General features: G+C 39.7%; 3 protein-coding genes across 4 annotated transcripts; 2 read left to right on the forward strand and 1 right to left on the reverse strand.

Moving 5' to 3' along the window:
- Positions 1–77: 77 nt before the first annotated feature.
- LOC111663078 (uncharacterized) lies at positions 78–8,297 on the reverse strand. The gene is made up of 16 exons (XM_023417130.1): positions 8,089–8,297; positions 6,045–7,576; positions 5,862–5,957; positions 5,301–5,559; positions 4,621–4,958; positions 4,346–4,489; positions 4,147–4,261; positions 3,991–4,062; positions 3,767–3,910; positions 3,476–3,589; positions 3,056–3,129; positions 2,860–2,964; positions 2,380–2,495; positions 2,004–2,142; positions 689–809; positions 78–462 (listed from the first exon to the last, which is right to left on the reverse strand). Exons 1-16 carry the CDS (start codon positions 8,237–8,239, stop codon positions 371–373), a joined length of 3,612 nt encoding a protein of 1,203 aa, XP_023272898.1. The 5' UTR covers positions 8,240–8,297; the 3' UTR covers positions 78–370.
- A 456-nt stretch (positions 8,298–8,753) lies between these two features.
- Positions 8,754–16,541, forward strand: poli (polymerase (DNA directed) iota). Of its 2 annotated transcripts, none has more exons than XM_023417118.2 (10): positions 8,754–8,956; positions 9,485–9,616; positions 9,714–9,878; positions 10,481–10,627; positions 10,846–11,082; positions 11,676–11,854; positions 12,758–12,849; positions 12,947–13,080; positions 14,079–14,299; positions 15,112–16,541. In XM_023417118.2, the coding sequence occupies exons 1-10, from the start codon at positions 8,863–8,865 to the stop codon at positions 15,895–15,897; spliced, it is 2,187 nt and encodes a 728-aa protein (XP_023272886.1). In that variant the 5' UTR covers positions 8,754–8,862; the 3' UTR covers positions 15,898–16,541. The 2 variants fall into 2 exon arrangements, with proteins under 2 accessions (XP_023272886.1, XP_023272887.1); XM_023417119.2 differs by having other exon boundaries at positions 8,765–8,961.
- A 124-nt stretch (positions 16,542–16,665) lies between these two features.
- LOC147818509 (ras-related protein Rab-27B-like) lies at positions 16,666–22,159 on the forward strand. The gene is made up of 6 exons (XM_087176881.1): positions 16,666–17,069; positions 18,949–19,121; positions 19,274–19,359; positions 20,030–20,133; positions 20,345–20,468; positions 21,745–22,159. The coding sequence occupies exons 2-6, from the start codon at positions 18,969–18,971 to the stop codon at positions 21,932–21,934; spliced, it is 657 nt and encodes a 218-aa protein (XP_087033007.1). The 5' UTR covers positions 16,666–17,069; positions 18,949–18,968; the 3' UTR covers positions 21,935–22,159.
- The last annotated feature ends 1,482 nt before the right edge of the window (positions 22,160–23,641 follow it).

A 23,641-nucleotide genomic window follows, 5' to 3' on the forward strand; every position in this document is an offset into this window, starting at 1 on the left:
TGAGGCCAATTTCACATTAAAAGCTGGATGTTCATTGGCTGGTTTAAGTTTGGGGGACAAAAGAACACACAGAGGAATTTCATTCTGCGCCTTTACTTGGACAATATTGATCACACCCCACCACTCCAGGTTTTCTTAGCACACTACAGCACAATCCCAAATATTTATACAAGCATGAACACATGGGCTGCAAATCAAAACTTAACAAAGAGAAAATACTGTATTATTACACAAATCAAGTAACATAATCAAACTAAAACAAACAGCCCTCCCAAATACTCAGAACAGAGCTTCACACACATTCAAATTTGCATGACAGCATCTATCTTTTCGTGTATGAACAGTGTGGGGAATATTTTTTGCTTTATTTTCATATTTTTTTCAGTTTTCCATCTTCTTTGAGCTTCCATATCATAAGCTCCATGCAGGCAGCAGCGTCTTCTGCAGTGTCGTGGCCACAAACTGGGAGAAAAAGTAATACATTATTTAAACACATGCAAACAATGACCGTCAACACCCTCAGCAATAAGCAAGCATATTTTGGTAATATTTACTAAAATTCATAGTGCGATTGTGATTGTCTTTATTTGAATTTAGATTTTGATTCAGATGGATGGTAAACATTAAAAGAACATTCAATTAAACATGACGCTTGTATGGTGGCTGTAGGTAATCCATGATGACCCACCACTCTCTTGGATGATCCTCCGGAGGTATTCAGCAGTGAGATTGTTGAGGGTCAGTTTGTGAGGGGGGCCCAGACGGTGGGGGAAGACCACTGATGTGTCCACTACCATCCCATGGAGCAACTACAGCAAAGAGGAAGATAGCTGAAGCTCTTATCACCTGATAAACCCTCTTAGGTAATGTGAAAATTACTCGATTGTAAATAACCTCAACTTCTACGGTGTGGATTTAATTGGTAGTAAGTACAGTTCTTAACAACAAATAGCACAAGTACCTTATTTCCATTTCTACTACTTTATACTTCTACTCAACTACATGTGAGAACACGACTTGTAATCTAATACATTTATCTGATAACTGGAATTAACTGTTACTTTGCAAATTAAGAGTATTAATACAAAATATTATCAGCAAATAAATAATGTTATTATAGACTACATTACCCAGCAGTATATTAAGTCTTAATCCAACAATGTATACGATTCTGCTTTACTGTACTTTTGGAACTTCAAGTATGCTTTGCTGCCAATACTTTTACTTGTGACAATATTTCTGAAGAATGGTGTTATTACTTCTGCAAATGTTTTACTGCAGCCAAAGTGGCTCACATTGGTTGCATGCGGATTAGCAGTCCTTTGTGTCTGTCATATACCCATTACTGTACATCCATTTGTCCAAAGCAATTTAGAGTAAGTGCATTCAGCTATAGGAATAACAGGATGTCGTTTTCTAAAGCTGATAATTCTCTAATGTGTATAAAATTAAATAAATAAAAGTGAGGAATGCAAAACTCATTTAATATTTGGCAAATTCTGCTAATTGGCATCCAAGGTCACCGACCATTGCAACAGCGTTTGTAATCTTGATTGTGAAATTACAAAGTTTGTCCTCTTCCATGAGGTGTTTCTATTACTTTGTCCAGACCCTGGTCACTAGATTATTGGAGCTACATAATTTAATCTATAAAAATAAAAAAGACCAGCTCCTCAGCCATCAGATAGTTTAACCTTTTGGTTGTTTTTTGACAGTGTATTTTGCCGATTAAAATAAAAATTAAAAAAAAAAGACAGAAAACATGGCATTCAAATGATTAAGTGATAAAAGTATTATGACACTTGAAAGTAACATCAAAAGAAGGGCTCTTAGTTGGGAATTAGTGTTTAGAACTTGGCAGAGGGCCACTCTTGTTACAAACCTGTTTTAAGAAAACACTACTGTGTATAATAGTTGTGTGCAAGACATTTGCAACAGACGGATGTTGTGAAAGCAGTTATGCCACAAAAACAGTGATGTTGAGAAAAGCTTTTAGTAGTCACCTTCAGGGCACAGAGGTCTGTTTCCAGTCCGTGTCCAATCAGAATGGTGTCAGCGCTAATGAAGCTCAATAAGGTCTCCTGCACCTCTCTGAGGGAGGTGTTGTTACCCTTCACATCTTCCTCACTGATGCCTGAAAACCTATACAGGTAAAATGTCACAAGCTAATCGAGAGCAGAAGGCTCACCAGATGAGGCATCTGCTCTTTGAACATCCAAGTTGTTAACCTAGCATTTTTGCTCAGCTGAATCTTACATTTACAAGAACTGTATATTTTCATTTTAATCTAGAGAAGAAGCAAAATTTATTGGCCACCTAAAAATCAGTTATGACAAAGCAAATGAGCAATTGCATGTCACAATCCTATAATAACATTACCTGGTGTTATAGTCGATGACCTCATTATCAGGTCTGACGAAGGTGTCGTACACTACTTGGAGACTAGAGTTGACCACCGTCACTCTGGACAGCTCCAGACCATGAATAGTATAACACTATGAAGACAAACAGTAACACAATGTTTTCACTGTATACCAAAGATTGACAGAATAAAGGTCCACTCAGTATGAAACATCACCCTCTGATGACACCAAGCACTCATATCAAATGACTTTGGGATTTTAGTGTGGTATGCAAAATCTCAATTCAAACCTGCTATATACAGTATAACTTATTATTAGGAACAAATACTATCAGAATAATATGATCTGGAATTTGAGTAGTCTGTCAAAAGAGCATGTCTGATTTAGGAAAAATACTTTGCATCACAAATGAAGTTGCTGGAGGCTTAAGTTGAGGGTCAGTGCTTAACATAAGGACAATTTTAAAAACCCTGTGTCTCAAGGAAGCTAACATCACCATTTCACAGTCCAAGGAGTAAACCCCAGGACAGCTCGTATCTGATGGATGTCTAGGCATGGTGGAAACAAACCCATCCAAGCTGAGGGAATCATGGACATGCAACTGTTGAAGAAAAGAGAAAATAAGAAAAAAGACCAATTTGTATATTCAAGAGTGTCTTAATGAAATTCTCACTCTTATTGTCGTTTCCTACCTTAAACACCTGACATCCAGGTGCTCCCATGACCCCTTCACAGCAGCTGTAGCGGGTCTCCACTCCACCTGGCACTGCAACAGTTTTAAAAAAACATCCTAAATGCTCCAAATACACCTTGCATCATCTGCAATTATTCTGATCAAAAAAAAAAAAAAAAAAAGCCAAAAATGTGATGGTTCCAATATCTCAAAACATGGGACTGTGCTGGTCTTACATTATAGTAAATTGAATATCTTTGGGTTTTCACTGCTGGGCGGAGAAAACTAAACATTTGATAACATCACCGTGGATGCTAAGCTATTGTAATGGGTATTTTTCCACTGTTTTATAGAACAAACAATTAATCAATTACTCAAGAAAATGGACAGATTGATAGTACGAATAATTGTTAATTACAGCCCTCCAATGCTTACTCACCTCTATTCTTAACTCCTTTCCCATAATGATAGTTGCATTCCTCCTTGCGAATGTGTTTGCCTATTTGGCTCACAGAATATGTAGCCCCACATCGACAGCAGATCCTCTTGAGAGCTTTTACCAACAAAACAGACAAAGCTCATCACCAGAGAAATGTGCTGAGAGCTCTAACCATCACTCCAAGTGCAGCCCAAGTTAAAAGGTGCCCTCTAGTGATGCAATATGAGAACAACATCGATTTTGTCTTTTCAAGGAATTTGAGTACAGCTGGGGTATGATGTTTTCACTTACGGTCTGTGTTGCCTTTCTTATTGTCAACAAAAAGAGTAGCAGAACCAGGTTTCTCTGGGTGCTGGACAGGATAATTGCTCTCAATCAGCCTTTCCTCAGTCAAAATATAATCCTTCCAACTCTCATACAATGCCATATCATCTGCTGGAAAGATGAATGCACTAAGAAGCTGTCAAAAGATTAGAATGAAATGACAAATGGATGCAAAGGAAATTAATTCTCACCATTTCCTTTTAAGTTCTTCACATCAAGCGGTATGCTGCCTTTCAACCTTTGGCTGTTGATGTTTTTTTCATCTGCACCAGAAAAAAATATATTTCTTAATCAGCGTCATTCACATATTTCATGAATCACAGTATATCTTTTCCAGATAGTCTCACCTTTAGCTGAAACAGCACTTTGGTTCTTCAGCCTCTTCAGTGAATTCACTGCAATACTCAGATATTTGAGTTTGTTAACACTGCGATTGTACACAGTCCTCTCTTCAGCAACAGCCTGTCAACAATAAAACAACAGAAAAGAATAAATATCAAGACTGCAGTTCGTCAGTGAGGATTACATTTAGCAGCATATGCTCACCTTTTCAAAGGCATCGTTGACATTGGCTGTTGTTTTAAGGAACTCCTGTGTGAACATGTTGACATAACGCTGTCGAACATCATGGGGCACTTTGTCTTTGGCAGCCTCACAATGCTGCTTTAGTTTACGTTTAGTAGGCGCTGGCTGAAAGAATAAATACCTTTTTAACAATATGAATAATGTATTAAACATTTCTACCTTACATTAGATTTAAGTCTAGTTCAAGTCAAGTCTATGGGGAAAAACAACAAAAAGTTTGTGTTTTTACTTCTTACCTTAACAGCAGCAGCATGGCCAGCAGGTTGAGGGGTAGTGGAGGAAGCGGGACTTAAATGTGTCAAAGCAGAGATCAGTAGAGGTTTACGTGTCGGCGCAGGAATGAGCACCGGTGCTGTTGTGCGGTATTTTTGCAAAGGGCTAACTACAGCTGGATGGTATGTTTGTTTCATACCGACTGTGCTCGTATGCACTTGACTGACTGGGGTCAGCACTGATGCAATTGGGCTGCAACTTGAAGTAACAGGCAGGGGGAAGGTGCCCTCTGGGAGGATCAAGTGCAAGTTGTTTCCTACTTCAATCACAGCAGTTCCCATAGATAGGTAGTTCATGTAAGCTGTGTGATAAGACAAAAACACAGGTAGATACGATACATTTAGGCAAAACTACTACAAAACACCACAAAAAGAATTCTACTTAAAGTATTTCATACTAAAATGAGAAAGAAATGTTGATCTACATATATAAAGACAGGGCAGGCTTCAAGATATTTTACTTGTAAAATGTCAACGTCAAACATGACGACAGATGTGATGGCACAAAGTAGTAACATTAAACAAACAAATAATAAACATTAAAGGCTTTAACTTGTTATTTCATGTTGACAAAAATGAAAATCTTACTAAAATAAATATGAATGGGTGACAAATCTAGTCCACTACAGCCAACAGATGCTTACCATTTTGCACAGGAGCAGGTTGTGTGATTGCAGGGTTTTGAATGGGAGGACAGGCAGCAGTCTGGCTCTCTGGCTTCCTCTGACAGGTAGCAGAAACAAAAGCCTGACCACCTTTTACCGAAGCAGTCAGCATGGAGGCTCTCTGCTGTACCTGCTGGATCTTGGAAGTGACAGAGGATTGGGAAACAAATCCTGAAGCTGCTGGCCCACGCAGGGGGACCAAAATCTGGGGCTGAGGTCTGCTCTTTGCCGCTGGTTGCTGAGTCACAAAGGTAGAGGACAATGGCTATTTTGGCTCAGTGGGTCAAATTTGAGATATTTAGCTGTTTTACATCTTCAAACAGTCAAACTGTTATCATTTGGCTTGGCATTAGGCTCCTATTTAAACATGTTATTCTTTTCATTGATGTATCTAATTTCCCTCCTGTGTGTCAATTTACAGATGCACACCAGTTCTAAATTTACTGATACAGAAGATACCTTTGACATGTTTCTTTATGTTAGCAGTTTATTTGAAGATTTCAGATTAGCTATGTTGTATTTTCAGTATGCGGCATGTACCTCTGTATGTTTAGCTTCATGAGCAACCCTCTTCTTTCCTGGTAATGCTGGGGGTGTGACATTTAACTGTGGCTTCTGCACATCGATAACGCCAACCTAAAAATGACATGGTGAGGGAAAAGATGTCTACACTGTTGAAGAAATTTCTACACTTTGGCTCTCAAGTACCTTCAACATACTTACGGACACACTGGGTTGCTCTTCCTTTCCCTTATCCTCATTATTTGCCTCCATGAAGATCCTGTAGCATTCTTCCATTGGGTCACTGTCTGACAGCTCTACATCTGAGTAGTTGAGCTCTTCCTCCTCAGAGCTGGAGATGATGATAACCTCTTCATTATCTGCCCTCACAAGCTGCTCAGTGGGTTCAGATGATGATTCATCCCCGTTAGTCAAATGTGAGTTGACAGACATTGATGAAGGGTGGCGAGTTTGAAACCGCATGCTTTCTGGAGTTGGTACTGCTTGCTCCACATACCTTACAGATGAGGTATGGTTAATGATGGCTTTGTCCTGTATCTGTCCTGGGATTTTGCTTGACATTTTCTGGCCACCTGGCACCAGTGTTGGTACACTTTGCTTGGGAGACCAGTGGTTATAAACTCTATTCTGAGCTGATGGCTCCGCGGTCTGGGCTTGCTTGCTGTGTTGCCTGCATGGGGAGTCTGAGTTTGCAGCTTGAGCGTTATAAAAAATTGAATTCTTTGATGGAAAGTTATGGGGCTGCAGTGGATTCATTTTTTCAACACTAGAGGACAGCTCACACTGAGGCAATTCAACCTGAGACGTGTTTTCTTCCTCTTCCGCCCCAATATTGTTCCAACTCTTATCTTGTTGGTCTGAGGAGGCAGGAAGACTCGCAGGTTCAGGACCGTTCTCCACTTCTGTTTCAGCAGCCTGACAAGTGATTTTCTGACATTCACTTCCCAGATCTTCTAAACATCCAGTTAAGTCAATTACACTCCCATCAACTGATGTGTTTTCACACCCTTTGTTCTCATAAAGAGTAGTTGCACATGGAGTTGTGACTTGGCATGCCTCAGCATTTGTAAGGCATATTGGTGGAGAATCAAGTAAAGCAGGTGCTGTTTTGAGCGCCTTTAATTCTCCTGTTACACCGTCTGATTTGCCAGAAATACAATCAACAAGTTTCTGAGATCGACCTCTTTTTTTGTCAGGCGAGGGAGGAATGTCAATAACCAGGACGCAGTCTTCATTAGAGTCATCAAGTGGCTGTGGGGATGGCGATTGGGAAAGCTGAGCCTGAGTGATTGGCTTCTTTTGGTCACAAGGTACAGAGTCTCTTTCTCTTTTCAAACCTTGTCCATTTTTCACCTTCTGCTCCTTACCTGATGAGCTGTAAGACCGTAAGTCAGCAGAAAAGTTGGACAGGGGGTCATACTCCAAATCAGTCCTTGGTTTTGAGTTGTCAACCACGTACTTTTTCAGTCTGGAGGACGTCTTGTCTAAGCATGAAGACTGTGCATAAGAACCTTTATCTACACATTTACCTGCAATCTCAGACTTTGAAACAGAAAAATTTGGTGTAGTGCTTCTGCCATCTGCCTGTACAGTCTGAAAGAGTGACAGTCGCCTTTGCTCCTGCTCCACCTCGTGCGTTACAGTTTCAATCTCCTTGTTGAGGCGCTCCAGCTCCTGGAGGCAGACATCTCTGGTCTCATCACTCACTGGTAATGGGTTGCCATTTTGGCCTCCTGTTAAAAAGGGAATACAAAGTGAGATTTTCTATTTATATGAGTGATACTGTCGCAAATACAGTTAGATTTATTAGGCAACACATAAATTAGAAGTATGGACACAGTCATGTTTCATGTTTTTAGTTGATTTCGTCTGTGTAAATTAATTATTTTTATGTGCTTTCATGTTAAACGTGCAAATTTCGACTTTATTTTATGTATACCACCTAAAAATCGCACAGATCCAGAGAAAAAGTAGCAAAAGTACTGTGGCTAAGATAAAAATGTAAGTTAACCCGTTTGTAAATACATGCGATTGTCAAGAGGTTTTCACTTGAAAAAATATAAGATTATCACGTGTAAATTTTTTCAAAACTTTGTTTTTTTAAGTGACGACTCATCCATTTTTTAACTCTAATTTATTATCGTATTTCTTACCATAAGATGCATTTTCAAGTTTTTAAACAGACAAGACAAGCTAATGCATCCCGGATGTAGCGTGTAGCCATAGCACACTTCAAAACACTGACCTGCTGAGTCGACTACCGGTGATTTATACGAGGCACCAAATATGTCCCGCACTTCTGTGGCATGTTTGTATGGACAGTGAGGCCGCTCACAAAGCCCACGTTTGGAGAAAGGACAGTTTATATCAGCAAAAAGACCAGACGAGGGAAACATCAGACGCCACTTTTCAGGACGCGCAAAACAGTTTGACTAGTTAACCGTCGACCAACAGGTGGTGGATCCAACTGAAGAAGAACAGGCGGCATCAGCCTCGTTTATATAGGCTCTGTTTAGGCCGCGAGACGACCGTTAAACAACGTTGCAGCTAATTTGTTAAAATAATCCTCAATATCTATATTTTCGGGACATAAATATGATTGCATCAAATATTAAATATAGCATTTTTTTTCGAGCCATGCGATGATTGCATTCATCCTTATAATTGCGCCCTAACAAAATACTAAATTAAGTCAATCTTTATTTTTACCTTAGAAGTTCTTGTTGATTTGTTAAAATTGGCTTTTCGTCCTTGAAATGAAACTAATTAAATCACGTAATAAATATACCACATTTTGATTTGCATTAAGGTTATTATTTGATGTGGTTTATTGCATTTCCATTGTGTAGCAGTAATCCTCCAAGTCGACAGATGGCACTGCTGTACAAAACTGAACTGGGACCTGCAGAGAAAACTTTTCTTCACCGTTTGGGACAGTTTCCCCACCGAAAACACAACAACAGCAGTATCATCTGGCTTATTAAAACCTGCTAGACAGACCAGGTTTGCGTTGTTTGACATGGATAACAGCGAGGACGAGATGGAGGAGGATGAAACCGAGTGGAGGAGAAGTGTCGTGGACTCAGTGCTACTCAGCCCCGCTGCTGCTCCTGGTAAAGTATGAAACTGAAACCAGGTCATTTACTGTAAAATATCTGCTTAAACGAGCTGAGAGACACATACATTTTGACTATCGGCTATTTATACGTGTCTGGTGATATTTATAGCAAGTAAAGTTCCTAAGTAGCATTAAATTTTTACACATTTGAGAAGCTGGAAACGGCAAAAATATTTATTCAAAAATCACTGAAATTATTATTAAAAGTTGCAAATAGATTCTCTCTACGACCAAGTGAGAAAGATTAATTAAATATGAAAAATAAAGCTCACTAGATAATCGCTCCAAACATTTGCACTTGAGCTTTTACTCCCAGGAGGGTGCAAGAATTCTTACTGTATTTATATTTTTAATATTTCATGTTGTTCATCAATACTGTGTCCCTGTCACTTTTCCTCATCAGCATTCTGTATTGTCAATAACCCTCTATTGTAGGCTTAATGTTTTTTAACATTATGTGGTGAAGCCAAAGATATATTTCTGAAACGTACCACAGTAAAGTTCATAACTAACTCTGTTTCAGGTCCAAGCCTGAATAACATGACACCCGGACCAACTCCTTCACCCTCCAGAGTTATTCTGCATTTTGACCTGGATTGTTTCTATGCTCAGGTGGAAATGATCAGAAACCCAGCACTGAGAGAAGTCCCCTTAGGTAAACTGATTGAATAGAATAAAAGCTGACTCTCAGATGTGTTTCTGTTAATGCCCATAATACTCTGATGGTACAGTGATGTCTCTCATATTGTCAGGTATCCAGCAGAAATACATCATAGTCACCTGTAACTATGTGGCAAGAGAGCAGGGTGTCACCAAACTGATGTCTGTGACTGATGCTAAGGAGAAATGTCCTCAGCTGGTGCTGGTTAAAGGAGAAGACCTGACACACTACAGAGAAATGTCCTATAAAATGACAGGTGGGCAAGGCTGCTACTTTACATCCACAAATAAAGCTGTATTTCTCATTTCTTTTTCTTTTTCCTAAAGTATTGACAGTAAAATCCATTTCAAAACACACTCAATAGACATATGTTGCCAATAAATCTCTAATCTCTGGGTCCATTTTGCTGTAAAGTGGAGAAGAGTGACACATGACATTGAGTTAGTTTCAACTCACAGGAAACTGAGAATAATCTTAAAAAAACACCAACACAAAACAACAAAATGTCAGGTTTTGGTGTCAGACTCAGAAATAAAGAGTCAGACAATCTTTCCACACTAAGCATTTTCAACATCTCCCACTTATAGTAGCTTCAAAAAGTCTGAATGCAAAGCAAAAAATGACTTCTTACATTTTGACTAAAATCTAAAATTTGACGGTTAAAATTGCACTCTCTCTATGCTAGCACTATTCATTTTGGCTTTGTTTTCCTCATTTGCACTTACATTATAACCCGCAGATAAGTGCAACGAGCTCACATTGTTCAGAAAGCGATGTGGACGTTTCCTTCAGCTAACATCAGGTATATTTGCTGTTTCTGTGCTCACCACACTTTACCTTTTTTTATCCTCCACCCAGAGCTCCTGATGTCCTACTGTCCACTGGTAGAGCGGCTTGGATTTGATGAAAACTTCATGGACGTCACAGAGATGGTAGAAAGAAGACTAGCACAGACACCAGAGTCTAACAGCTTTTCATTTAAAGGACACGTCTACAGCCGCCTCAGTAAGTCACATTTGTGCCTGTGGTGTGTCTCAGTACATCTTAGTACATCTGGCTCATGGAAACCCGGAAATGAGTTATGAAACAAGCTTAGAAGCTAACACCTGTAAAATATTTGCATTGCACTTTCAGTTTCCCACTACATGAAAACTTAATCGTCTTGGAGAATGTTCTGGTTTTCACACCCGCAGATAAGTGCGTGTTTTTCTGCTTCTGCTCAGGTGCAGATGTTAAAGCCAGTGACTACCTGAGGCTGGCTTTAGGTTCACACATTGCAGCAGAGCTGAGAGAAGCCATCCACAGCAAACTGGGTCTGACTGGCTGTGCTGGAATCGCCACAAACAAACTACTGGCCAAACTGGTGTCTGGCACCTTCAAACCCAATCAGCAAACCACCCTGCTGCCGGAGAACCTCAGCGACATCTTGGGCTGCCTGAGCAGTCTCCGCAAAGTCCCAGGTATACATGCTCAGCTTATGTGTAACTCTGAAATTTAGTTATTCATCAGTTGAACTTTTCATGCGAAGGTGAACAGAAATAAGTGTATGTAAGGTATAGATTGACTTTGAACAAAGATTATACTCTTTAATGCTGTTAAAACCTATTTTCTTGTTGGACAGACAATCAACCAACCACATTTTGTGGGGCCGTTTGTGTGTGACCCACAAAATAACCCAGTGTAACTACAGAGAGACACAGAACGACAACAAAGAGACAAACAAGAGATACAAAATAACTATAAAGACATGCAAAACAAACACTAACAGACACAAAACAACTATAAAAAGACTTAAAACAATCAGTAAGAGATGCAAACAAACCACAAAAAGACAGAATCAGCCAAAAGGAGACACAAAACAAACATAAAAAGACACAAAATTATCTCAAAGGAGAGACAAAGGAATCACTACCTGTCGGGTGGGTGGAGAGGCCTTTTACAAGTCTGTGCCCAGGGGACTGTTGTCTTGTAATTCTCTTTGATGTATTTTTGGCCCATGTCACGCGTATCAAGTGTCCCTGGCGATATTTGTCGTGCCGTCATGTCTTCCTAGGGATCGGTCACCAAACGGCGAAGAGACTTCAAGCCCTGGGATTGGTCAGCATCCAAGACCTACAGCTCTTCCCTTTGAATGACTTGGTGAAAGAGTTTGGACATCCCAGTGCTCAGCGCTTGAAGAACCTGGCCGTCGGCATTGATGACTCACCTGTCACCCCTACTGGGGCCCCTCAGGTAGGCTAGGATATCCCTGAAGTACCGGTATCTACTTCAACTGAGTGTTTTGTCGTTGTCAATCAACACAATATATCATTAAGCAAACATCTGCAGTAGATACCTTTCTGCTTAGTGACATGCATTTTAGATTTTGCAGGTAGCCTTTTAGCCTTCATAGCTGAAATGTCTCATAACCCTGGTTGCACTGTCCTACTTTTCATCAGTTGAACGTAAAGGTAGGTGGTGGGGTGCAGTTTTGGAGAATCTTGATATACTCCAGCTAAATTCCTGGAAACATTTCCCATAAGAAAGACCCACACACTCTATATTACCAGGGAAATGGAGAAAGTGCTTGTTCCTACAGTTATTAAGTACTTGCTTGTTATATTTAAGAAAAAATAGGAAATTATGTGGTAGGTAAGTGAAAAATAGTACATCAGTTTCCTTGAAACACTAACCGATGTTCTTATTACTTGGTTACAACACAGTTTGTGCCACACTGAGTCACTTTATTTCACAGGTCTCATCTGTGGAAATTAGGTAGAAACATGTTTCTTAGTATAACCGCTGAGTTTGTGAAATTTTGAGTTATGGAGTGAAACACAAAACCAAAGAATTTTTCAATGCAGCTGAGAACTACAGGTAAACATGCAGTTCAACCAATATGCAGCATAACTGTCAATTAAATTAATATTTTACCGATTACCAAGCGGATCTGTGACGTATGGCAGCTCGAAGCCTTAAAATTAATTAGGTGAAAATTGACAAACCCTTAGCGGAAAGGTTCAAAGTTTCTGGTTGCATTATTGGAAATGTAGAATCCAACACTAGAGACTAAAATTCAGGATATCAGTTTTTCCATTTTGATGTGAAAATTGTTCTTGATCTTTCGCCTTTGTTAGTATCCTCTTTATGTCTCAGTCTCTCAGTGATGAAGACTCCTTCAAAAAAATGTCATCAACCAAAGACGTTTTGGAAAAGATTCAACAACTCTTGAGCAGTCTGGTGGAAAGGTCAGGGCCAGTTTCTCCACCTACTTAACCCCTCGTCACTTTTTTAATTTATGATCGAGCCGCTGAATCTTACTTTCATCACCTGTTTAAAAACCAGGATGAACAAAGATGGCAGGCAGCCTCAGACCTTCCGGCTCACCATTCGTAGATACTCGGCGACCAACAAGTGGTTCAGTCGCGAGAGCCGCCAGTGTCCAATCCCGAACCACATTGGACAGAAGATCACCTCAGGTAAGAACACTGTAAAATCGCACCTGAAAAAGCTCAGGATCACTCTTTATCAAGTTTCCCTCTCCTGTAAAAAATACTTGAAAGTGTGAGCATGATTTAATGTCATCATGCACACACTTTCAAGTATCTTAAACTATACGCATATATTCCCCATCGAAACTGTGTTTACATTCCTTCATGTACTTTGTGATGCAGAGCAACGATGAGCTCTGGTGACTCTTTATACAAGTGGAGTTACACCCAGGTAACTTAAAACAGTGTTTCACTGTCTCAACACTGATGAGAGATTACCACCGTGCAGTCCCTCTCCGTTCCTTACTCATACAGAGCTGCGATTATGATGAGCAGAAGCCGTGTGATCACTTTGTTAGATGTCTGAGAAGACGACTGAGAGTCTTTTCTTTAACTTCCTGTATGTTGTCGAGCAGCCATTCACAATTCTAGCTTCTTGAGACCTGTGTGGTATCTCCATCGTCTTGTATTCATGTTGTTGACAACGGCGTAACTTCCTAGTCTATGTGCATGGCCCTTGACACAGAAGCATAAATGAACCTTGACACAGTGACTCAAGAGTAAAACTTTGTAATGAATATTTCGGTTTATAAAACAACAGATTTAAAACTAATAAGTTTAACGTTAATGAGATCCTGTGATTTGATTTGGTTGTCTGTATTTTGTATCTGTATTCTCAGTCAACTAGGTCATGGTATATCTAGAGGTGTAGCTGTGACATATCTAGAGAAACCCCTGTAATGTCTTTTAATGTCAAACTTTATATCTTAAACTATGCCAATTTTGAGTCCTTAACTTTTGTCAAAAAATAATTTGGGGAAACTAAAAAGTGTTAAATTTTGAATCCAAAATGAGTGTGTAAACCCTCTTTGTTTGTCCCTTACAGTTTCTGTGAAAGCAGCGACTGTGCCTCTTCAGTTAGGATCATTCTCATCATGTCCATATCCTGCTTTGCAAAAGCTATTTTCTCTGCAATGTCTCTACAGGCAGCAGTGATGATGCTGTGGCCCAGCTGGTCCCGGTGGCCATGAAGCTGTTCCACAAGATGGTGGACAGTAACACCGCCTTCCACCTCACCCTCATTAACGTTTGCTTCAGTAACCTGCAGACGAGGGGAGCTGCTGTCAGCGGAAAGGGCTCCATAACATCTTTCTTCACACAAACCACATCCCCCAGCAAAACACAGATCTGCTCTTCACAAAGACAGGTGAAGTAATGCTGTGAAATCTGCACACATGATCCAGATTATCTCCATTACCATCAGGGTAATCAGGGGTCAGGGTCTGGAAAGGTTTTAAGAAGCATTGAACTTAGTTTTCTCATAAAAGGCTTCAGAAGATACTAAAGAATCTGAAATTTAATTCACAAAAGTCAAATATTTAATAATTAAATATGTCCTCTAGCCTGCTGCAGGCAGCAATGTTAGTTATAAAAGGTTTTTGTTTCTGATTACATGCTGTCAGGGGACATACACCAGTAAACTAAAAGTGAGATTGTTGTAGGGCTGCAACTTCAAAGTTATTTTCATCATCGATGAATCTATGGATTATTTCTTTGATTAATCCGTTAATGTTTGGATTATGAAATGTCTTATGAAAACTAGTGAAAATGTGTCAATCGCGGCTTTTCAGAGCTCAAGGTGACATCTTCATATATCTTCTTTTGCCTGACCAACAGTCCAAGACCCAAAGATATTCAGGTTACTCTTATATAGGGCAACGAGAAGCAATGTGACTTCCTGTAGTATTACAGTATTACAATATTATAGTAGTAGTTTTTCACCATTCTTGCTTGAAAAATTACTGAAATTATTAGTCAGTTTTCAAAATAGCTTAACCATCCATCAATTTGTTGCCATTTATCAGAATCCAGGTCGCATTAATTTAATTAAAACATTATCAATTGTTGTCTAGGCTGTCTGTTTCATGATGCCTGCAGAATTTTCCCTTCTTAGAAATAGTGTTAGTACTCTGAATTTCCTGAAAGCATTTGTGCTCCTCCTTCTTTATTCTCCAATAGAATGATTCCTCTCAGAACGGAGAAAGTCATTGCATGGATCGTCAGTTCAGCACAAACAAGACGATTACTCAACGGCCCTTACAACAAGCAGTAACCACGAAAAGCCCTTGTAGCTCTGAGGCAGCATTACATGGTTTCAAATGGAAACAAAGCTCTGTTGTTGCTGTAGAAGACCCTCCACGTCAGACAGCATGTTGCAGCACGGCGAGGTCGGACCCTCATGAAAATAACAAAACTGTGACACATCAGTTGCCCCCAGATTTTGATCCAGAAGTGTTCGAGCTTCTCCCCGAGGAAATCCAGAAAGAACTGTTATCTCCTACCTATGTAAACTCCCTTCCCAGCTCTTCTACCAGCCCCTCTGCACCAGCTGAAGTCCCCAGTGTGCCACACATAACAACACATTCATTTAGAGACTCACAAAATACTGAAGGCATTAAAGAAGCTGTAAACGAATTGGATCCATCTTACAGAGTGACCACAGTGAATCACCAGGGGCCTCAAAGCACAAGTGCGCTTCCAGGAGAGTACGTCATGGAAGAAGAGAGACTATCATTCCCCCGGTCTTCTGACTGCAAGTTCCCGGGAAATGTGGACCCTGAGGTGTTTTCTGAGCTTCCGCCGGATGTTCAAAGGGAGTTGATGTCTGAATGGAAGCAACAGAAGCCGCTCCTGAAGACCCCCTCATCCAGGAAACCAGGGAGAAGCCTAATGACCAAAGACAGAAAGGCTGCAGGAAAAGGCAGTCAGGCCAACAGTCTGCTGAAGTATTTCAAACCCAGTTAGAGAGAGAACTGACAAGTTACCTAAAGATAAAGATCATTTATGACCAAACATGTTATTTCTCTTTTTTGTGATATATACAGGGAGTGAATGAGGTAAAAGAAACATTTAACATTTTACTCCATTTAACAGCCCTTCAGCAGGTAACAGTTTGGTGAGGCTTTTTGTTATTTGGGGACACTGCTGCAAATCCAAGTTAACACAAACATGGAGGACCGCAGGTGTCATGAAAACTGTATGATGTATACAGCAAAATAAAGTTCAGTGACATTGGAATAAAAATAAAAGGGATAAAAAAAAAAAGAAATGTGGTCACACCAGCATTAACTGACAAAACTAAGTAACTGAACAATAATCAAAGTTAATGAATGGGATTTAAGAAATTTACAGTCTCAAAATGACCCGTAACTGCTGGTCTACAACATTTTTCTGCAAATTTTTTTTTTTGTAAAACTGCTGTCTCTTAAATTGAGAAACAATGTTTATGCGCCACCATCGACTTTGACCAACACCTCTAACAATCCCAACAAAAAAGAAACGGCTTATTTCAAGTTTCAGGTTTCATCCCCCCCCTGTATATCATTGTTAACATGCAGATTTTTCCAGATTCAGAATTATTTGGGAAATGAAGAAATATTGTTTATAAAGCTTAGTCTGATTTTGCCGTGCTTTGAAAGTTATTTGTGAAAATCTTTACCTAAAATGACCCAATTATACTTCCCTTTCTGAACATGGATCAAAGTAAAGTCCAAAATCTTAAGGGGACCTAAATTAAGGCTTTAGCTTTAGGTTCATTGTTTTCATATTTTTTTCACATTGTTTAGCGACGCAGGATTACTTTGCTGAGCCTCTAGAAGTGGGGCCCGTTCCTTGACTGGATGATTTCCACTGAAATCCACAGAGGCACACATTATCCGTCGAAAGGGAACACAATCCAGTTTTCAAAGAGCTTTTTTTTTCCCCCTCATGAGAAAAATACCAGAAAACACAAGGTCTGTAAGCACAGCTCTGCTTGGTTCTTGCTGGCATGAAACTCCTCCCTGGATCACATGTAAGAAGGGGGAAAGGTTCAGGATCTACTATATACCATCGCATCATGATAGCGATTATTTTACTTTGTCAGGACTAGCTGTGGGACCTCTGAATGGACGTTGGCACCTGCTGCAGACGGACTGGTAAGGAACCTAATTTTTTTTTTTTTTTTTTTGTGATTTTAAGGAAGCTGTTATACTGAACCATGTTAAGTGATTATTAGTGAGGAAAATTTGATTGTGCTGCTTTGAGTCCGTAGGTATTTTAGGAAATCAGCAAATAATGGCTTGATGGTGTTTTGTTAGATTAACACAGACGCTGCGGTAGGTTAGAGGCGCGATTACTCAGCCTCTCCTCACCCTGCTGATTGCAAAGAATACAATACCATTAATCGTGCACATGGGAATTGACTCCAGATTTAATGGTAGTATCCCCTGTCCTGTCACTGCTGTGGTTGCATGACAGTGAATAATTTCTGAATGCACTTGCATAATAACTTATGGCAGCAAGGAGTGTTAGAATATACAATATTAGACAAATGGTATTCTTCAAGATTGCTTGCTTGTGCCCATGTGGCATCTCAACCAATCTCTTACATAAGCAAATCTGATTTTCCATGCTGGTTATATTGGCCTGCCAAGTGTAACTGAAGCATCGCAGTGACCTGAATGGCGTCATACAGTGTTGAGCTGTCTGCCCGTAGCCCTTTCAGTCAATAAAAGGAGTTCTGTCTGCCAAACAAGCCATGCTTTTTCACTCAGCAAAGTCAGAGAAAACTCTGAAGAGGCATTTGACTGCTCATGTGGAAGCCAGCTCCAGTCATGTGCTAGTCCCTCTCTGATCATTGCTTAATGAGTGGGGAGTTATGACGTCCTGCTATGCCTGTGTGAACCGACAGGCAACTGCCCACAGGCCCAAGATTCAATTCATATCAGTTGGTTCTACATAATTTGATTTACGGCAAATTTGTTGAAGATCTGCACCACTAAAGTAGAATAAAGGGTCCTCCGTCTTGTCGCCATGGTCTTGGAGAGGGACCAAATCAAGTTTTAAGACCTTATCTGTTTTAGTTCATTTGTGTTTAGAATTATTCATCAAACTGCTTCAATTTTTTAAAGTTTCAAGTAAATTATCCTGCATAAAAAGGTAGTATTCTTCTTCTTTTGCACACACACCTCTTCACTATTGTGTTTGTGGTGCGTTGTGACATCTGTCCAAATTTGTTGAACTTTGACCCGAGCTGCACTGACATTTGTGGGCACAGCCAATCGCTGCTTGAACAAATGCAAAACTAAGTAGTCTACTTATGTTTCTCAGTTAACTGTACAAGAACAAATTACCCTCATATTGAGACCGAAGGCAGCCTATCCACTTAGTGAAGTATCAGGATGTAGATGCAGCTTCCAAAATTGTTGGAAAAACGCTGAGTCTCTGGAACGTAGCTAGCATCATTATTGTAGTGAAGTAAAGGTGGCACCCCGCTGGGAGTTTTGGAGGGGCACTGCACCTACTGCACCTGTGAGACCCTTGTTTTATGAATACGTGAATACGGCTTAAGGCTGCAACCAATTCTGACAGGTCTGATAGTTGTTTTCTGTAATAATCAGTGTTTAGACTATAAAATGTCAGAAAATAGTGTGTAATGTGCATCGTTCTTCCCCAAAACCGATTGTAACACATTCAAATTGTAATTTTGGTCTGACCAACAACGTTTAGTATCATAGAAACTAACAAATATTCACATTTGAGGAGCAGGTACCAGGCTTAAATAGTTAATCAGTTATCAAAATTGCTGCCAATTAATTTTCATTCAGTTGACTAATTATTTTCTACTGTAAAGTAGGGCTACTGGTTGGCACTGGTTAACCTTTACCCTGAGACCCCTTCTGAGGTTAATCCAGCCATGCCTAGAAGTAGTTACTCAGCCTAACCCACTTGCAGGCTTTCCTTAAACTGTTATGGTTTGCTATATGATGCATCAACCCGGCAAAGCATTGTACTGTGAGTCCAACTTTGTGGCAGGTTGAGCACTCAGCTGCACAATGGCTGACTGGGACTATGACTATCTGATCAAGCTGCTGGCACTTGGGGACTCTGGGGTGGGAAAGACCACCTTCCTCTACAGGTACACCGACAACAAGTTCAACCGCAAATTCACAACCACAGTGGGCATTGACTTCAGGGAAAAGAGAGTGGTGAGTGATATATGTTCTGGTGGACAAAGATAAAATGCAATTTTACCTGTTATTTAAAAAATAAAAACATATTACCTTTTATATTAGAAGTGATGTGTTGTTTTTGTCTTAAAATATATGTTATATGATATATGGTTTGTGATTTGGATCAGATGTACACAGGGACAGGTTCTGACGGGACGACTGAGAGGAACTTTAAAGTCCACCTTCAGCTCTGGGACACAGCAGGACAAGAGAGGTAAATCTACCCTTATGTTCACATTATATTTTACATTATAGACATGTTTATTCAAAGCCCCCATGTATAGGAAGTGGAAAACTTCTTACTTTGGTGACTACTAGTGGTAATATGAAAACAGCAATGTACGCTGTTACCCCTTACCACCAACGAATTCAAACCAGGGAATGCTGACAATAAATGGTCCTGAAAGCAAGAAACTTGTTGACGAGGATTTGCAAATTCTTCTTCAAACAAATCATCAGAATAATTATAAAAAAAAGAAAAAAGCTAAAATCATAAAAACAAGACAGTCCCAAAAGATTCAGGCAAAAATCTGAAGGAAGTGGCTGTGCACTGCACTTTAATGGCAGAGGGGCAGTTAACCATTCGCAAATCTAATCAGTTGGTCTCATCCCAGGCCGAGATCATCTTAAACAACGCTGTAGATTATTATATGTGCAAAATAACCATAACTTACCTTAACCATAGTTAAATGTAGTGCAATAAAACTGTAAAGTAGCTTAATAAACAATAGAAACGCTCAAGAAAAGCACAAGTAACTCAAAACCGTACTTAAGTACAATACTTGAGTAAATGTACTATAGTTCCACGACTTTCCATGAATCTTTGTACAAAATATCACGTCAACCCGTCCATCAGTTGTTGAAAGTTGTCCGTCTGTTTTCAGGTTCCGCAGCCTCACCACAGCTTTCTTCAGAGATGCCATGGGCTTCCTGCTGATGTTCGACTTGACCAATCAGCAAAGTTTCCTCAACGTCAGGAACTGGATGAGTATGTGTCGTCTCAGCAGTCTGCTCTGCCTCAAGATCAATACTCTTTCAGATCAATGTTTTCTCTCTTGTTGCCACTGAGAGTGAGATGCAAAGTTGCCTTTGTCAGTAAGAACCTTGACTAGGGGAATTTCTGAGCAGACTTTCAAGTTTACTCATGCATGTCTATTTGCATTACATGGGTTTAAATGACTCCCTCTGTGTTGGTTCAGGTCAGCTACAGGCCAACGCGTACTGTGATAGTCCAGATATCGTGTTGGTGGGCACCAAGGCCGACCTCCGAGACGCCAGGGATGTTCACGCCAGACAGGCCAGAGATCTGGCGGACAGATACGGGTGAGGCTTTAAATCGTTGCTATTGTTTGTGAGTTATGTGTTAAAGGAACAGTGTGAGACTGTGGGAAGTGTATGTGCAGTGGAGATGCATATCGGTCAAATTTCCTCTTTTTGTTTTGAGGAGTTGCCGCTATCCGCCACTGCTCTTTCTCTAACCCAACTAACCCATGTTTCTGTTCACATTTACTATAGCACCGACTGAACAGAAAGCTTCCTCAGATTCTCTTGATAAACACAAATCAAATTCAGAGTAGATCCCACATCTGAGCCACAGACACCTGACTTGCCTCACACTTATTTCACGCACAGAGGAAAGACTAAATAATAGTAATTTGCCATGTCATAACACCCTCCTCCTTCATAAGGGAGGATTGAAAGGCTCAAAATGAACTCATACACACTTGATTTTATTTGCCTTTTAAAAGACACTGTCCCGACTGTCGACAAATCAGACATTGTTTGAAAGGTCCAAGTCCCCTGATTCTTTCTGTGTAAAGCATTTTAGGATCCACATATCAGTGCCACAGCTATTGATAAAGACTTGGTTCTTGCATGTGACACAAAAGGTACCAACACAGGCCTCATATTCCTTTTTATGTCAAAGGAGGCCGATCAAAAGGGTTGAGGAACAGTAACCTTTTTTTATTTTGGGCACATTATTTTCAGGCTTATGCACAAAATGAGGTGGAAAAAAAGGTGATATGAATTCAATAAACACATGTAGTTACTAAATGCTTCTATACCTAAATGCCCCCACTGGTGATATTAAAAACATCTTTCAAGTCTTAGATTTAATTTGATTAACATGGCACTCCTACTTCCAGTTGACCACAGGATGGTGCTAGTGAGCTGTTTTCACCTCCGCTGCACTGATTTTTCTCCTGGATCTGTTGTTGAATCAAAACATGCAGGACAATCTAATTACACAATCATCCACAGATTAATCCATTAACACATTAATAATTAGTTGCAGTCCGATACAGAATAGTTAAAAATCTACTCCATCTCAACCAACTACAACAGTAAAGTCCTGCCTTTACATTAATGCATGAGTAATAATAATTTAATGATATGATATATAATAGTGCACAGGGGATGTTTTCTCTGCAGAGAGTTTTTTTGGTTTTTAGTTTTGATACTTTAACATTTTCAAATTCAGGACTTTTATTTTTAACGGAATATTTTTTCAGTCTGGTATTTTGACCTTTACTTAAGTAAAGGATGTGGATTCCTCCTCCACCATTGACTAAACAACTCCTCTCTCTGTTTTCCTCAGCATCCCCTACTTTGAGACGAGCGCAGTGACAGGTGTTGAGGTGGACCAGGCCGTGTCCACCCTGCTGGGCCTGGTGATGAAGAGGATGGAGCACAGCACATACGGAGGCCCCAGCCCCGCACCCAACGGCAGCCCCGTCACCAGCCACGAAGTAGTGGAGGCTCCCGTCAGGAGGAGGTGTGCCTGCTGATCTTGACCACGAGCAGCCACTCCAACCACTTTTTACATCTGCCCTGAGTGACACTGCAGTTTGAGTTGCCATTGTTATGGAGCTTGACTAAGGGGCTTGCTAGGTAAGGCAGAAGATCAGTTGAAAATCAACTAACTACTGATCCATACTTGAGATATCCATTATTTATTCATAGCCTATGCACTGTTAAGTGAGAAAAGAGGAAGGACAGGAGGAGATAAGACTTTAAAATTGAATATAGGCGTTGTTATAGAAAATATTTTTAAAAAACTTAAATGAATTAATAATTTTTAATTGGTTAATCCATCCATTTTATGCTGATTATCCAGGTCCAGGTCTAATTATTAATTGAGCATATATCATAATAATTCTTATTATTCATAGTAATTATTGCTATAGGCTAGGAAGTAAAGAAAAAATTATTCTAAGCCATATTACCCCTACTGGTTTTTCCATATTTTCATTATTTTACTGGCTTGACCATATTATATTTTATTCAATTTGACTGTGTGTGCTATTAAAAGGGTATTAAAAACTTTCAGATTTAAATTGGTGAACGCTGCAGAAACCCGGTTTAAAGCCATCAAGTGGTTCAGCAAAAAAAGAAACAAAAAACAAAACAAAACATCTTCAAATGAGTAATGTCAGAGAAAAATACCGTTTTTATTTGACACATTGAGGCATTGATGGAAGGAGTATGCAGGCACATAACGTATATTTATCATGGAGTATAATCTAAAAACATTTAAGACATGGTTACATTTCTTATATGGATGATCATTTTTGTTTAGAACAACCAAGATAGCACAGTCCCTTACATGATTTATGACTTTTATACGACATGTACATAAGCAGCCAAGCTTTTTTATGCATTATGGAACGAAGTTGCCATGCAGATTGAACACAAGTACAAGAATGTTAAAGGGTTGTTGGAATGAGTCCTGTATAGTGCTGCATTTAGAATAAAGACAATTTATGTTAAGATTATGTATGTCACTGTCTGGTCATTTAAATGTAATGCACAAAAAGCTATATTGTTTTTCTGACTGGAATTACAATCCGCACAGACTTTGTTAGCATCATTACGGTTTTACACACACTGAGAGAAACTTAAGAAAAACTTTTTGGAGGAGGAAAATGTCTATCATTCGTGTCAGTGCCAGTGCATTTTTCAAACTACAGGAGCACATTCATGGAGTCACACATTAATTCCACCACATCACTTTGGCTGAAGCCAAAAAAAGCAAAAGTTTCAAATAATTTTTGTGCCACAAAAAGTAAAATTCAACAAAGGCATATTCCATTTCTCCTGCCATAATACTTGGTGTGAGTTGTCATACAGCTTCGAAAATCCCAAACTGATCTGTATCAAGCCAAGGTAACATTGCTCCTTTGAACATATGGTCTTTGGTGTACACAACATTCCTAATGGAGGGACTAAATTATTCTTAAATGAGCACATCTATGACATCAATTAAATGGCCTGAAATTCATCAGATGTATTTTCGTGGTTGTCGGTTGGTGACTGCACTGTGATTTAAGAGACGAGACACAAACGTTATATCTATCTGAAATCTGAAATCTGAAATATCTGACGGAAGAAAAAAAGCTTTGTGTGGGACAGGATGTCAAGCAAATGCCCGTCATGCCAAATCTGAATGAGCACAAAAGCACACACTACATCTGGGAAGTGTGAATGACTGCATT

Source organism: Seriola lalandi, unplaced genomic scaffold (genome assembly GCF_002814215.2).
Source record: "Seriola lalandi dorsalis isolate HSWRI2012SDOR001 ecotype SW California unplaced genomic scaffold, Sedor1 jcf7180002054572, whole genome shotgun sequence".
Lineage (NCBI taxonomy): Eukaryota > Metazoa > Chordata > Actinopteri > Carangiformes > Carangidae > Seriola > Seriola lalandi.

What these genes read in the sequence shown, in the direction of transcription:
- LOC147818509 (XM_087176881.1), top strand. Translation starts at nt 18,969, where the DNA reads ATGGCTGACTGGGACTATGACTATCTGATCAAGCTGCTGGCACTTGGG. An exon ending in CAACGTCAGGAACTGGATGA is followed by an intron (nt 20,134 to 20,344) that starts GTATGTGTCGTC and finishes GTGTTGGTTCAG; the next exon opens with GTCAGCTACAGGCCAACGCG. An exon ending in GATCTGGCGGACAGATACGG is followed by an intron (nt 20,469 to 21,744) that starts GTGAGGCTTTAA and finishes TGTTTTCCTCAG; the next exon opens with CATCCCCTACTTTGAGACGA.
- LOC111663078 (XM_023417130.1), bottom strand. Translation starts at nt 8,239, where the DNA reads ATGTTTCCCTCGTCTGGTCTTTTTGCTGATATAAACTGTCCTTTCTCC. An exon ending in TCAACGATGCCTTTGAAAAG is followed by an intron (nt 4,262 to 4,345) that starts GTGAGCATATGC and finishes TATTGTTGACAG; the next exon opens with GCTGTTGCTGAAGAGAGGAC. An exon ending in GTCATCGACTATAACACCAG is followed by an intron (nt 2,143 to 2,379) that starts GTAATGTTATTA and finishes TTACCTGTATAG; the next exon opens with GTTTTCAGGCATCAGTGAGG.
- poli (XM_023417118.2), top strand. Translation starts at nt 8,863, where the DNA reads ATGGATAACAGCGAGGACGAGATGGAGGAGGATGAAACCGAGTGGAGG. An exon ending in CAGCCCCGCTGCTGCTCCTG is followed by an intron (nt 8,957 to 9,484) that starts GTAAAGTATGAA and finishes ACTCTGTTTCAG; the next exon opens with GTCCAAGCCTGAATAACATG. An exon ending in ACACGTCTACAGCCGCCTCA is followed by an intron (nt 10,628 to 10,845) that starts GTAAGTCACATT and finishes GCTTCTGCTCAG; the next exon opens with GTGCAGATGTTAAAGCCAGT.